Source organism: Stigmatopora nigra, chromosome 17 (assembly GCF_051989575.1).
Source record: "Stigmatopora nigra isolate UIUO_SnigA chromosome 17, RoL_Snig_1.1, whole genome shotgun sequence".
Taxonomy (NCBI): Eukaryota; Metazoa; Chordata; class Actinopteri; order Syngnathiformes; family Syngnathidae; genus Stigmatopora; species Stigmatopora nigra.
Window position 1 is genome coordinate 3,927,523 of NC_135524.1, and position 15,805 is coordinate 3,943,327.

At 39.9% G+C, this 15,805-nt stretch overlaps 1 protein-coding gene across 1 annotated transcript; it reads right to left on the bottom strand.

The window, feature by feature from the left end:
- Positions 1–762: 762 nt before the first annotated feature.
- Positions 763–15,746, bottom strand: LOC144210215 (AP2-associated protein kinase 1-like). Its single transcript, XM_077736736.1, has 20 exons — positions 14,889–15,746; positions 13,279–13,397; positions 12,748–12,856; positions 11,842–11,984; positions 11,552–11,673; positions 11,356–11,437; positions 10,375–10,507; positions 10,131–10,234; positions 9,881–9,963; positions 9,592–9,752; positions 8,887–9,008; positions 8,463–8,798; positions 8,148–8,275; positions 7,897–8,069; positions 7,667–7,756; positions 7,503–7,598; positions 7,255–7,362; positions 7,009–7,176; positions 5,917–6,018; positions 763–1,822 (listed from the first exon to the last, which is right to left on the bottom strand). The coding sequence occupies exons 1-20, from the start codon at positions 15,049–15,051 to the stop codon at positions 1,371–1,373; spliced, it is 2,994 nt and encodes a 997-aa protein (XP_077592862.1). The 5' UTR covers positions 15,052–15,746; the 3' UTR covers positions 763–1,370.
- Between the last annotated feature and the right edge of the window lie 59 nt (positions 15,747–15,805).

The following is a 15,805-nucleotide window of genomic DNA, read 5'->3' on the forward strand; positions in this document are numbered from 1 at the left end:
ATTCCACAAAACTGACAGGAAAAAATTGTTTTTCTGGGTCAGAGTTAGAATATTGAACAGTGAGTGCAAACTGTGTTGATTAAAAATACTACTGTATGATCTAATTAATAAAAAAAAAGATATTCAAGAATTTACAGAATGTTAATTCTTAATCTGGATTGAAAAGGACAAACCAACAAACTAGACCTAAGTTAACCTAAGCTTTTCTTCCTGTACTTTTATGCTTGCAATGTATAGCAGCTGTCGATGCTCCAGGGACAAATTACACAAAAGGTGGAGTAGATAGTAAATCCTAAAACTGCATATATCTTTTCCACATATGTCTTTTCATTATTTTGGAAAGTCCGGTGCACTTTTTTTTTTTACCTCATTTTAGGCGTGTATCTGGTTGAATGCAGGAAATGGGCGATAAAAGTCGAGTCCAACGTCGATGCCATGGAGATGAGGAAAATATAGCAAAGGCCCTGAAAACATGGTCAATGATAATAAAATGATCAACGACCAAATCGTACTGGAGTAATTTGGGCCAAAAAATGGCAAAGATAGGGAAACAGAAATTTAAATTTTATAGATCAACATGGCTGCTTTTTTGTTTTTCTTGTATGAAAATTGTAAATAAAGTATTTTCAGGCAAAAAAAAGTAATCTTGAAACAGCATCTTGGATTTTTATGTATTTTCCTTCACCCAAACATGAGAGAATTTTTTTTTGCCAAATACAAACTGTTAAGTGTAAAATCACAATGACATTGAAAGCTTGGGTGTGTATTGGAAAATGTCCCTTTTAATACAATACAAAGTGTAACATCGAAACTATCCCTATAGATAAAGTACGTACACTTCTATTGTCTAATATTTGTGCATTATTAGGCTTTGCTTGTCAATGGCATTGTTTCAAAAGTGAAATAAAAACAATTTGAAAACAGCTATAACAATCTTCAAATGATTGATAAAAATTCCAGTTTGCATCATAGCATAGGAATGAATTCAACTTCTTGAAAATGTGCCATTTTGGGGATATTACATTTCTTTGGTGCAGCACAAAAAACAAAAACAACAAAAACAATTTCCCATATGCACTATTATGTGACAGGTTATATACAGTAACTTACCTCTTACAGTATAGTAACATTTATTTCCCTTTTAGTAAAATATTGCTGTTGTGTTGTGCTCAAATTCCGATGCACAAATGACAACAAGAGCAAGGTAGCGAACTGACTTTGTTGGTGTAAAGCATTAGTTTGCCTCAGAAATACTGCTAAAAAACTCCAAACGATGAGTAATAATTAGAAAGAAACAAACTATACCGTATATATAGCTTATATAATATAACTATATAGCTTTCTAGGACAGAGTCCATACTGTATGGTGATCAAGGTCGTTTTGGGGAACATTTAGGCCGAAACGGCGCGGCGACGAATGGGTCATCCGGACTACGCCCCCCGATGGTCCAAGAGTGCAGCGGACCTACGGCTACCGAGCCCACAGCGGCTCGTTGGCCCACTCGAGACACTACTCGGTGCACAGCGACCGGCTGCTGGGGCAAAGGTGTGCCTCGGGCCGTCGGGGGGCGTCGTCCGCCGATTTTGACAAAGGGGGCCTGGAGGAAAACGTCGGGTGGGGATTCGGGTTCTTCGCGGGTAAAGAATGTGTTGCTCACCGCCATCTTGTTCTTGAAGGGAGCCAGGAGGAAGATGTCAGGTGTGAGGGGGCTCCTGGGGGCGCAAGTCGTGCATTCCGTGGTGTCCTCTTGCGTCTTATTGGTTGATGCTGAGATCCCATCAGCATCTTGTTGTGGGTCACTACATAGCGCTACCTGCTGGTCTGTGTGTGGAAATATGCAGAGTTGGCATTTTTTATGATAAATGTATGACACTTTTAAAAGACAAAGTAAACAAAAAGCAAAATGAAATCAACAAGAAATTAAAGTGGACTTTTTGACACTTTAAGAGGTCTTAATGTTTGTTCTTACCTCATTAGAATGAACCAGCGCTCTGAATAGAATAAGATAGTTATTAGTACATTGGACACTATAATATTGGAATGTTTTTTTTTAATATTTGCATGGAAGTGACCATCCCAAAAGCTAAAACAATTGAAGACAAGACTATTTTTAAAAAGTATAGTAATAAATGTTAATCAATCACCAGTCCCACACACTGATGTTCACACTTGCATTTTATTTGGCCACCCCTTTAGAACGATGTCACAAAAATAGAAGGATCACGAGAAGAGAGAGCACAGCTGACGACTTTGTGGGCCATGAGCACAAATGAGGGGACTTGGGGAGAGGGAAAAAAAAAACATCAGCTCTACATTGAAGGGGGATTTCTGCTTTAGCGTAAATTGCACTGCCTTGCTTGTCACTTGCGTGCTTCAAGTGCCATGCTCGGGAGTTGCATAGGTTTGAACTGCCAATGACTCTTGACAAAAATGGAGGGCAATGAACAAGGTCTCTGCATTTTGGATTTGCTTTTTCAAATATGGAGGAGTCTTTTCAAAACAAGGAAACGGATACTCAACAACAAAGACACTATACAAAGAGGACAATTTTATGCTTTCAACATCGATTGCTTTCTTATCCAATGGACTATTCTATCTTTGCACGTGTAGACTTGTTTCAGTCAGCCATTTTTTATCGGACGCAGCCAGTTTTGGGTCATTGTAGCCATTTTCAACTGTTTTTCCAAGTCAAGATTTTGTCTGATTTCTAGAAAATTGGAAAACACAATTGCCTGGTTTTTAACCAATTGGAATGATGCACTACAGAAAGGGCAAGACGAATTATGGGGACATTTTGGTCAAATGTGATCACGTGATGCATGGCATCTAAAGTGGACGGTTATCCATAGAATATGAAACTAATAAGCCAACTTCACAAATGTTGAAGAAAGTGACCCACCTAATTTAAAAAGGCACCCATGCCAGCAGGAAACTATACTCTTGTCAACTTTTGCAATGGTGCAAAAGGACATATTTGTTAATCTTTCCAGGGATTCAAGTTCTAGGTGTAGGCTCAGTTATAAGTCACATTTTTGGGGTCCAGAAAATTCCCTAAATTTGATTGGAGGAGAACAAGGTTGGTTGTCAATCCAATTCTGTAACTCAACCACCAAAAGGCAGTGTTGTGCAGTATCAGTATTAAATTGGGTGCTTATAATAAACATACGCAAGGGAATCCATGTGTTTTTTTTTCTCCAGCAGATATTTCAATTGGTTTTTAAGAGTTTTAATGGCGGTAACTATAGTTCTGGCACTCTTGGCGTTGCCAAATTAGACAATTGTCTCCTCTGAGTGCACATTGACCAAACATATTACTTTTTTTCCCCCACCTGAGGCAATTCTGTGCTTACATGAGTGACCCTCTCACAATATTTTCCGCAAACAACAACACAGGTATTAAAAATTCACACACCCACACACAAACCACACACAAAAACTGGACAGCTACAAAACACCCAAAGACACCGCCATGCTTTTCCAAAACAATTAAAAATCAGTAAAGCAAAACTAAAAACTTTACTGAAGCCAATGTTTTCCCTCCCAAGCAGGTTGGCAGAAGAAATGAAAAGGGACAAGCACACACACACAAAAAAAAATAAAAAATAAATAAAAATGAAAGGGATCTCACTGGCAAGGAAACTTTTTTTTGGAATAAAAATATAGTCCTTCATATCAGTCCATGTAAACACATGATATCACTGTACAAAGGAAGAGAGGAGATTGAACACCATGTTAGTGAAAAACAAAAACAACTTCCCCCAAAACACACATACACACACAGCCCACAAAGAGGAATGAAATATTGATATTCTTTCAATATTATCTATTGTATATATTTCTTTATAGATATTTTAAGCCTAATATGCATTTCTTACATTCATTCTCTAACACTCTATTCATATTAACATTTATGGACAGGAAACAAAGTCATATATCATATATGTATATATCAACAAGTAAAGCTATATGACAGTGATGTCATTATGTACATGGGGAGGGGCTGACTACTGTATTTACACTAATGGGGCAGGATGTCATGAATGGGTTGAATGAGTAAAAAGAAAGAGGAGTAGATGGAGGAAAAAAATATGAAAGTGTCAAGTCTGGTCTCATGAGGATTTAGTAGGAGTTAGAAAATAATGGCTACTGAATTTCCACATAATTTTGCATTAGTTTCTATTTTAAAAATCTAGTATACATCATGTTAGAGACATATATTGATTACCACTTGTGAAGGTGTATTACTAGTTTAGTAGCCCAACCTAGTGGGTAATTTGGTCCATAACCTGATGCATTTAATAATGTAATATTTCAAATCCCATGTTCGACAGTATTGGTTATTTGAAAATAAGAGCCTTATAGACTTTTAAGCATGATTGAATCAAGTTTTTGGTGATAGAAGGCAATTTTCAGTCCCATTGGTTTTTACATTGGACCATTTTATGTTATTATTTGAATGATTTCCTACTAAATTATCAGGAGAGCAAATAAACTGGAAAAAAAACCCTCAATGCTCTAGTTATGCACTGTTTTATATATATATTTTTTAAATCTATTAGCGCATATGCAGAAACATGCATGTTAAATTGATATGGCACACTGCTAACTGCTCCTATGAACTGCTTATAAATGCTGTCTGTAATTAACCTATTGCTAACTTCAAAACAGACTGTTTTAGGGATTTTTTTTCTGCACAATGTCCCATGTGAATCGCATATCATTTAATGGCACAAGGAAAAGACTTTTTACAGTAACTTTACAAATGAAAGCAGCTTAATTTAACCTTATACCTTTAAGCCGCCGGCACTTGGATATTTTTCATCTTTCCTTTTATGATGAATTACCTAATAATATAATTTCATTTCATAATGGAACATTAGGGCCAGATGAAAGAAACCAATGTTAGTGGCAGTTTTGAGTGAAGCAGTAGATGTGAGGCTTTTAAATGCGACATTAATTGGGGTATTTTCTTCCTTTTTTGTAAGTCTGGATGCTTGACAGACAAGCTAAGGTGCAAAAGAAGGCTTGTTCATAAAGACTTGACTTTAAATGTTGCCTTCTGATTATAGAACATTTATTGCTTCTCCTTGGTGTAAATAAGTGAGTTTACTACCATTCATTAATTATTAATGGAAAGCAAATGTTGTCTTTTCCCTTCTTACTAGATGTGTCTTTTGATAAATATAACTTTTAAGCTCTTAACATATGCAAATAAACCAGGGTGGAAAGGGGAATCTGATCAAGGCAAACAACAACAAATTCACTTGTGCACAATGAACTACAACCACTTAGCACTAGGCCTATTGTACATGACCACAATGTTCTATTGTTTTTGCTACCAGACATCATGTAATATTCAAAGGTTAAGCTCGAGAAAGGATGAAGATGGAGAGGAGGAAAAAAGTGAGAGAACGGTGAGGTGAGGTTGGTGAAGCCGATAAAGTGGCGAAGATGGCAAAGGGGCGAATGGCGAGGGGTTAGAAGATGCACAAGAATGATGATGGTAGCTCTATGCGAGACATGATTTCAATCCAGTATACAGCTTCTATGGGGGGGGATAAGGGGGTACGGTTTACAAGTCGATGAGCTGGTCCACCAGCAGAAGGGAGCGAGCCAAGCTGGGCAGGCTGGATTCAGAGCCGCCACTGTTACTGCGCGAGTGGCCTCCTGAAACTGGCCGGAAGAAATAGGGGGGAGGGCGGGTCGGAAGGGGCGGCGGGCGTGATGCAATTGAGCAAATGAGTTTGGGAAGGGAAAGCCAAAAGGGTTAAGGGAAAAGACGGAGAAGAGAGAGAGAGAGAATTGAGCTTTTATAGAGCAAATGATTTTCTTGGGCATTCTTAAATGGTGTGAGAAAAGCATAAGTGATCCTGTCATTTTTGTGTGTGTGTGTACGGCTCTTTGTAGGAACATACCTTGGGAGTTCTTTCGCCCGGTTACGGGGATAGGGTCAAACTCATCCCCTGTGGCCGCTTCAGTTTGCTGGAGCTCCGAGTCTGAGATGAGGGTGGAAGAGTCTGCAAAAAATGAGTACTCATTTAAAAAAAAGGGACAAACAACACAAATTCCCTTCAAGTGAAAGACAGTAATTTAAAGGATTTATTTATTTAAGCAAATATAGAATTTCTTACCCAACTGATAATGAAAATAATGTTTGATGAGTTTCTTTGGCAAGGGACCATTTTTAACCATTAAAATAAAATGTACACAATTAGTATATTATTAACCATTTAAAAAAGTTGGAAAAATACATTATAAATTAAGAATATGCACTAACCTTCAATAACATGCAATCACACCCCCATTCAAATTTCATAGAAGATAACTCATTTGTCTGCCATTGACCCTTGACAGACATTCTATCCATTTAAAGTAGGAGGACTGGCTGTGTATGTTCATATTTCAGCACTACTAACATTTAATCCATTTTGACTGTCTAAGGCTTGTCAGCCATCATTTACTGTTGCTAGCTTCTCCCAGTTAAATGCATTGGAGACTTAACGCCATCAGTGGCAGGCCACGAGTTAAATGAGTGCCCTGTCTTGATGAGGCCTTGCCATGCCACAGCCCCTCCAGCAAATTGACTTAACATTACGCAGCAGGTGGCCAGACACTCTCCTCTGATTCACAGTCGCCTCAGACAGCGACAGTCAAACACTTTCGTTCAGCGGGCCGACAACTAAAGGGCAGCTGCACTTGCGCCACTCCGATGATTCTCCTCCAATTGCAAGTGACACACGCTACAACTCATAATGATGACATTTAGGCTAGATTGACACCGAGGACTCAAATACCTTATACTATTCATGTGCAGCGCATGTATACATTAAGCACCTGCAACTTCCAAATTAGTACCATTAGCATTAACACAGTGCATTAACCAATGTCAAACTTTGTCAGTATTTTAATAGTGATTGACTTTCAAATAATTTTACTATATTTCTATAGGGTGACAAGTCGTTATTTAGTTATCTGGAGTACCTGCTAGGGGAATTTCACACACCTACCTGATGGATTTGGCTGTGCAGAATCTCCAGACAGCAAACCGAAATCATCTAAAGCAGACGTAGCAGAGGACACTGAGGAGGAGGCTGCGCTGCTTGCGGCTACCGGTGGTGCGGGTACGCCGGAGATCAGAGAACATCCCAGCAAGGAGGTATCTGCAGTGATGTGATCTATGGCAAGAATAACACCATTAAGGTGTCTCTTCAAATAGTTAGGTAAAAAAGTACCAAAACCTGGGTTGATAAAACCTTTTGCAGAGTCCTCCACAGATCCACCAAAGGGATCAGACAGAGAGAGCAGATCGGGAAGCACCAGTGAAGATACGTCTGGAGATTTTAGTCCTTCGATAAGCTTTTCTGAGGAACGGCAAGAAATTCACACAAAAAAAATATTAACAAAAAAGACATGAGCTCCAGTTTAAATTCATGGTCCAAAGCAGTTTCTTGACTATGAGGTGGATACGCAAGGTGTGTTAGTGTATTTAAAGAAAAGTTACCTGGTGCATTAGACAGTTCAAGGGTGTGGAATGGATCCGGGACGATCAACAGTGATGCACCTGAATCCACATCAATGATTGTGGACGGTCTCTCAGCTAAAATATAGTAACAAATGTCAAAAGCAGAAAAAACATAGAAGTGGATTATTGTCTAAAATGAATACCTTTAGAGTCTGGTTCTGCATTCTCCAAATCTGTTGGCTGCAAGCCTGGTATCAACTCCCCACAGGGCATTTCACACTCTGAGGGCGGTTCTATAAAACATCAGCCTTTCAGAATGTAACAATCCCAATCAGCCCGGTCAAAATTGATTGCCCGTTTAGCGCCTTCAATGAAAGCCAATGTATTAATGATCCAAAAAAAAGCCATGTGGGAATCAGTACAGATGCTTTACCAGTAGGCTTTGCTTCCTTGGGTTTGATTTCCTCGGCGGTAAAGCTGGAGAAGCTGTCATTGTCATCAAACGGGTTCCACGTTGGCGGCACGGTGGTGTCGTCGCTGGAGGCGGCGACATTGTTTTGGTCCTGGACTAGATCAGCTTGAGGCTGGGTGGAGCCAACTTGAGTGCTAGTCACAGAACATAAATAAAAGTGTAAGTGACTTAGATCTCCCGCAATTTTCCAGATTTAAAGTGACAGTACTTACTGGACAGTGTCTTCCTCAGCTGCCAATGAGGCCCCTCCGTTGCCTCCATTGGTGGCGCTCGCTGTGACATCACTTGGGACATGTTTGGGGCTCTGCAACCCTCCAGTCTTAGGGGATGCAGGAGGAGTCTGAATTGAAAGATGAACAATAATAAGCACAGAGTTCTGAACGGACAGTGTTGAGGCAATAGACATTTGTTTAACCACAAACAGTGTTTATAGAGTAAAAATTCCAACTTAGCACCCACTACTCAGGATCATAGTGGTCAAAGATCTATTATAAGAAACCCAAATTATAGTTGAATACAATCCTCACAGTCTCAGCTACTGTTTGCTTGACCTCCGCTGCGGCCGACTGAGCCTGGTTGACCGATGGCTGACTTGTGGGCCGTGGATGCTCCTCAGTTGTTGATTGGCCGCCGGCTGATTTGTTGGGAGACGCCTGAGAGACAGGTGTCTGAGCCTGGACGGGCAACTTGCGTCTAGCTGGACGCTGAGGTGCGGCCGGGCTGGACGGACACTGCCCTGCCTGCTGTGAGGTGGCTAGAGCCGCGGATGGCGGCGGGGCCGTTTGCTGGACTGTGGACGGCTGTGCTTGGGTATCGGTCTTGGACACGGGTGCCACCATGTTGGTGGTAGCTTCTGGAGGAGGCTGCATAGCAGAAAAGGGAAATTTAATTGCTTGCACAAGCGGTCAGCTATGTAACATAGCAAGGTAAAGGCTCGCCATTTCTATGTACCTGCTTCTGGGCCACTGTGGCTGGACTGGAATTGTTTTGTGACTGGAGGAGAGGCAAAGCAGAAGGCTGTGCCTTCTGTGACTGGAGCGCCGCAGCTGGCTGGGAGAGGTTCAAGCTCACACCTGTGGGAGGTCATAGACAACATGGTCATGTTGCTCGCAAATGTTTGAAGTACAGTATGCTTTTCGTGTTACTCAAAACAGTAACAATGACTGCAAGCCAAGGTTACTATTGTTAATGAAAACAAAATGACCAAAAAAAACTAGAATTGGATACACAAAAATGATACACCAAGCAAATCTATACAAATTAATGATAAAAAGCAATATTTACAAAATGACAGCAATAAAAAATAAAAAAAAATTCTACTGCATTAATTTTTTTAACCAATAATAAAATTCCACCTAAAAGTAATAACTTCTTGCACAGTCACACTAAAAAAAGGTAACATTGTGCAACCTTATACAATGTGGTATACTCAAGCCCTTGATGCATGATATCAACTGAAAGTAGCATTTAAGGGAATGAGTTAAGAGACTTTAATTTCTAATACTACTTTTGATGCCAGCTTCTTGTGCCTTCTTGATCTCCTTCTCTTGAGAATGGTGACATTCATCACATATTACAGATTAAAAGGGATTGTGGTCTTTCCACACTGCCATTTGAAGACCTGGCAATTGATTGCAGTAAAAGTGAGCTACGTACCAACAGGCTGAGCTGCCCCACCTGGGAGATTAGCCCGCTTGCGAGGGGTGAGGGCGACGGGCTGGATGGGAAGGATGCCGGCAGCAGTCTGAGTATGAGCTGCTTTGGGCCTCTGGCGAGGGGTGATGGAAGTTTCAGTGGTGGGGATCGGGTCTGTCAGCCTACTGACAAAGATGAGTGTTACACTACTTAAAGACCATGACACGACTGAGACCTTATAATTATAAACTTGGTGCTTATTACAACGATTAGCACGAGTTCAATGTTAATTTCATGAGGGGAGACTTACCTGGGCTTGGGTTGACTCTTCTTGGCTGCAGCTGCTTCGCTGGCTTTGATTGGCTCAGGAAGTTTAGAAGGAATTGAAGAATTCTTCAATCAGGCAGAAAAAGGAAATTAAATCATTGTGACATTATTTAAAGAAGCAATGCAGCCTATAATGTTATCAGGTCGTTGGATTGATGTTGTCATTGTTATTGAAATATTTGCTGTAATGGCTAAAGGACAATAATAGGATAAAATAGAAAATGGTGACTGACCTTCATATTCTGAACAGGACAAGTGCGTTGTGCCAGTTTAAAGGCAAAGTGGGACACCTGGTAGATATCTGGCCTTTTGTCTGGGTCAGGCTCCAGCATGTAGCCTGCAGAAATAACAAAGAGCCAAGAAATCATGCTATTACAAGACAGGGGGGCGGAAGGGGGGCTACTAGATAACAAAACCACAAGTCCATGCTTTTGTTGGAAAACATTAGCTTCATAAAAAGTGTTAAGAGGGACTAACGAATGAGGCAGTGGAGATCGTAAGAGTAGCGGGAGTTGTCCGGAATGGTGAAACTGCCATCGCAAATGGCCACCTGGCTTTCACCAAAGGGCAGGGTGAAGAAGCACAATTTGTAGAGCAAACAACCCAGCGCCTGGAGGGAAAGGAACACCACATGCACGCCCCGTCACAACAAAAACACCAAACCCATATCAAAACACCACAGCAAAAATAGTGCATGTTATTTTCAGCTTCCAACCACACTCATTGCAATACAATGCATTGTTTTGATTAATGTTTAATAACTGTTAAGAGGAATTCAGGCTTATGTTATTTGAAAATGCTTAATGAAGCCTTTGTGTTTAATAATGTGAAACAAGAGCCTGCCTTTGGCTGTCCAGAAGGGGGAGAAATTTCAGGTCCAATTGCATAGATGTCTAAAAATAGAGTACATATACCGTGCTTGCTCTCAATGCATGGCTCCCTTATGAGTGGCACAATGCAAGCAGAGCAATCTTTCATAGAGGGAATTATGTAACTTAATGTCTGCATCTAAAGCAGTGTAGACACAAACAAATCACCTAAAATGACCATCATGTTCCTTTTTGGAATCAAGGTTAGGAAAGGCATCATTATTGTTTCTGAAATAAGATCTAGGGGGTTGTTTGGAGACAAAAAAGGTAGCATTTATAGATGCCAAAAATACAAATTGGGAAGATTAAGCACTAAATTTAAATTGAAATATACGGTTTGGGGGCCAATTGAAGCCCACGAGCCAATGTTTTTCCGGTCTCTTATTGCACATTAAATTGTAATCTTAAAACGTATACAGATAATTCTTCAATGATTAAATCATTATTTCAGGAATGTTAATATTTGAAATAAAATAAAAAGTAAAAAAAATCCTTGTGAAAGCCATTGGCAAATACACATGTTCACATTTGATATCTCTTTTTACAATCAGTTAAATGGTCTCAGACAATAAATAACATCATTACTTACCCAGACATCCGCTTTGGTGGTAATGATCTTGTTGTTGTAAAGGTTTACCATTTCAGGTGCACGATATGATAAAGTAGTATACCTGAAGTAAACCGATAACAAGTCAATACACACTCAAAGACATTCAAAAAAATAAATATTTATTTTTGAATCAAATCCAGTTGCGTAACCAAAAAAGAAAAATAAACACACTCACTTCTTAATCTCTTCCTCCACAGCGGCAACGCCTTCATTCTGTGGACTCAGTGATCTGTTAGTGGCGCTGCCAAAGTCACATAGCACATAATGACCTTTATCGTGCAGGAGAATATTCTCCACCTATGGACATAAAATAGATGACATGAACATTTAAGAGGCAAACATCTCCAATTGGTGTAAAGACTAACCATCACTGGCACTCTGCATGATGAACAGATTTAAAAAAACTGCAAGGGAAATCTTCCATTTTGCCATATTAGACGAATTTGCATGTTATGCATGTGTCACCTTAAGGTCCCTGTGGACGATGGGCGTCTTGCGCTGATGCAAGCGAGACACGGCGTCACATGTGTCGCAAAAGATCTGAAGCACTTCCACCTCTGTGAAGCCTGTTTGCAGCCTCTGATTCATCAAATTAACAACCTGCCCACCTGTGAAATCATAATAAATAAGATGCAAGAGCGGATATACGTATTGTCCATAGTATAATCTTCCAGGTGACTTAAAAGTGTGCAAGTGTGAGTCACGCTGGTAAAAATATTTGCTTTAGAATTAAAGGGCTCATTAATTTAAGTAGATAAAAGTAGAGTACTTTTTTTTAAATACATTTACAAAAAACAAGAAGAAATTACAGGATGAGTAATAAACTGATATATTTTTTATGCAGCCACGAAAAAGATAAATTTGACAGCCGTGCACTACAGAATTAGAGAATTGAGTTTGCTAAGGAAACAATAAAACAAGCAAAGATTGATTTCCCAGATTATATTAAGTTTTCTCGAGTTTGCATCTTAACAAATGGCTTCTTAGCCTTGTCTCTTGTTGTTATGGAAACAAAAGCCATCCCCTGCATTAAGACGCTTTCACACGAGGGAGTTGCTCAGTGTGAAGAACCACACAGGGGCGTGGAATGAACATGTCGCCCTTAAGTCAGCGTGCTAAACATTCAGAAATGCTTGGTTTATCAGCCAATCAGGAAGTGGTAAGGTTTTTCATAAATGATAAGGCAATCCGCAACTAAATGTAATATTTATTGTTGCAAAAGACAGCAAAGTGAGAAAAAAAACACCTAGTAAAATGCAGTACAAATAATTATACCCCTTTTTTGTTGTCCTCTTAACTCAACCACTCAAATTAATTCCACTGACAATATTACCCTATCACAGCCTTACCCTTTTCCTTGAGGGCACTTACCCTTGCAATAGTCCATCAGTATAAAGACTTCCCACACGTCCCTTGACCCCATAGCTGTGATGCTGGAGTCTAGGTAGCCCACAATATTTTTGTGGCCCATAAGATCTTTCTGCAAAAAGACCAGACAAAAAAAGATCAAGATCTAAATTAACATGCTTGTTAAAAATGTCAAGAGGGAGAATATACAGGAATGCAAACCATCACTTGATTAAAATGGACAAAAGCCTGAGTTATATCTACTTTTTTTGTCATAATGTGGATGCTCGATGGAAAATCTATGAGATTAACCTAAACAGGAAAAGAATATTCCATGAGAATTTCTAACATGTTCTTGTTTCATATAATTAAAAACATTTGGAAAACCTCCTGAACTCAGCATCCATCCAATATAAGAAACTTGATATTTTTTACAATTGTGAAAAGACAACACTTTTATGTGGATATATATGTTAGCTCTTTTTATGTATGGGCTTTATGTCAAATGCAAGTGATAGAAAGAAGGTATATTGGGATTTTTAGCTACTTACTCACCATTATTTGAATCTCGCATTTGCAAACCTGCAGGTCATACTCGTTGTTGACGTACATCCTCTTCAGGGCGCAACGCACACCCTGGTTAGTTTTCACCAGGAATACAATGGCAAAGCCACCTGTTATGTTAAAATACACACAATAGAATTGTCACGTTTAAAGAGATACATAAAAAAAAAACATGTGCATGTCCAATCTAATTTATCATGTTTTCATCCTGGGAAACAAACCGTATACAAAATACATGCAAAATGATAAGGAGAAATAAATGGTTGAAGCCCTCATAATGCATTAGTCATGTCTTTGCTCTGGGGTTTATGTACTGTAAAGGCCTACATGGCGGCCTTGCCATCTGCTGCAGCTCAGACCACAAATTCACTAGGCGCACTTTGGTCCCGATTGTTCGTCTTCAATTTCAGGCTGATGTTACCTGCTCAGCCTGGCGTACAATAGACAATTGAATTTGGAAAAAAATATTCGTGGCTATATGGGAATGTTAATACTACCGTTAATCTTATAAACAGCCAAAGTCCCATCTCAGTCAAGCAAAAATAAATTATATCACTAGTCCGTTTTTAATTGAGTTTTTTCCCCCCTCAAATTCAATGATGGAGATTGATGGACAACATAGTCAGTTTTCATCACTGGATCTACTAAAGCTACCACTGCAATTCTAAAAACAATTCACACAAATGTTTACGGAGAATCATTATAAGCATGTTATTAGGACTATGACTAATGCTGGCAGAAAGAAGGGGAACTCCACACAGAGGTAGTAGATTCAAAAAGCAGCTTCCCTGCATCTGAAGCAAGCACACTGACATTTTTTCATCCTAGTAAGGATATGCAACAACAATAAACATCTTTAAAGATGTTGCACTGTTTTTAAACAAAGTTGTTAGTTATACATGCATTACAATTTAGAGTTGAAGCAGAATGTGCAAAACATTCCATAAACAAAAAACAAACAACTGTGTGTGTACTTCAAAGATGCACCTTTGGAGTATTGATGCTAGCCAGTAGGGTAGTCAACTAATACCATAGGAGATTACTTATTTTCATACCTTAGTCATTACCATTAAATACCCACATTTCACACCAAATAAAATGTGCAAATATTTACATTTCATTGGCCAAGCAAAGTGCATTGGGCAGGTTTTCAGGAAAGCAAACTTAGCCTTATGACTGACTGTCAGTATACTGGAGAGGATGCAAAAGAGATGAAGTGATGCTCTTCATCATGAAAATGTTTGGGTATTACGATGGTGGAATAAATATGTATTAAAAAATGTCACTGGATTTAGGGTGCATGGTTCTGGGGTCAAAGGGTCAATCTCAGTCTGGTCATCACTGTGCTGAGTTGGCATGTTAGCTGGGATAGGCTCCAGCACCCCTGGCGACCCTTGTGATGATAAGTGGTTCAGAAAATGAAAGATCACTGCAGTCAGAAATTAATCATCAAGGTGGTCTTTAAAGAGTAGTCTTTCTGGCTTTAGATGATGATGTGCAATGAGATTTTTTTTTAAATATCAAATAGTATTCATTGATAAATAACAGTTGGGGGGAAAAACACTGCACGAGTAGATGATAGAAGAAACGCTCTGATTCACCTTCGGCGATGATCTCCTCCACGGTGACTTGATGGCGGCCCACAGTGAAGGCTCGTCCGATGAAGTTTCCTCCGGCATGACTGGACCCGGAGCTGCTGCCACCTCCTCCAGAACCTGGTCCGGAACTGACCAACTCACGCCGGGAATCAAAGAACTTCCTCATGGCGTCCAAAACGACAGGATCCCAAATTTGAAGCTTAATCAAGATGCTTTGGCTGAGTGTCTATTAGTGCAGCATCCAAACACAGAAATTTGTGTCGATGACGCCTAAACATGAGATTTTGATTGGAAATAAGGGGATCGGGCTGTTTCTAGCTGTTATGTGAATGATTGACACCCCATCGATGATGCTATAATAGCATTCTTCGGGTAGTCCTCTTTTGTACCTATTTAGCGGGTTAATTCCGATGAAAACACATCAGTGCTCTGTTCCATCTCTCTTTGCCGCTAGCAGGAGGCTAGCTCTTCACACGCTATGACATTTCGTATTTAAGCTTATCTGTTTATCCCCTGACGTTGTGGGGATTCGATCGGAGTGGAAAGCAGCCTCGCTGTTCCAGTATTCCCATCCTCAGTCGAGCGGTGTGGCCGTTCGGTGGCACGTAGTCGCTCGGGAAGCCATTTAATCACAGCATCTGACGATTACCAGATTTAAAATAAAAAAGATCTTACCATGCATTGCGCAAATCAGAACATCGGAGGCCACACAGTTTCAAATAAAGCATAAAACGTGACACGTTTTTTTAAATTAGGAAAGGGCGATCGGAGGTTTTTGGAAGCGTTCTGCTCCAACCACGGCGTTCTTGCACAGGCTCCCAAATCAATCGCAACATCCTTCGCACTTCCCGTCAAAACGCACAAGGAATTGTGGGTCATGTAGTTCAGATTTTGCAGCTGCAGATCTCCTCTATCGTCAT

Coding starts and splice junctions, on each gene's coding strand:
- LOC144210215 (XM_077736736.1), bottom strand. CDS start 15,051: ATGAGGAAGTTCTTTGATTCCCGGCGTGAGTTGGTCAGTTCCGGACCA. Junction 9,009..9,591: donor TGGGGCAGCTCAGCCTGTTG/GTACGTAGCTCA, acceptor GACCTCCCACAG/GTGTGAGCTTGAACCTCTCC. Junction 6,019..7,008: donor TGCACAGCCAAATCCATCAG/GTAGGTGTGTGA, acceptor CATTTTTTGCAG/ACTCTTCCACCCTCATCTCA.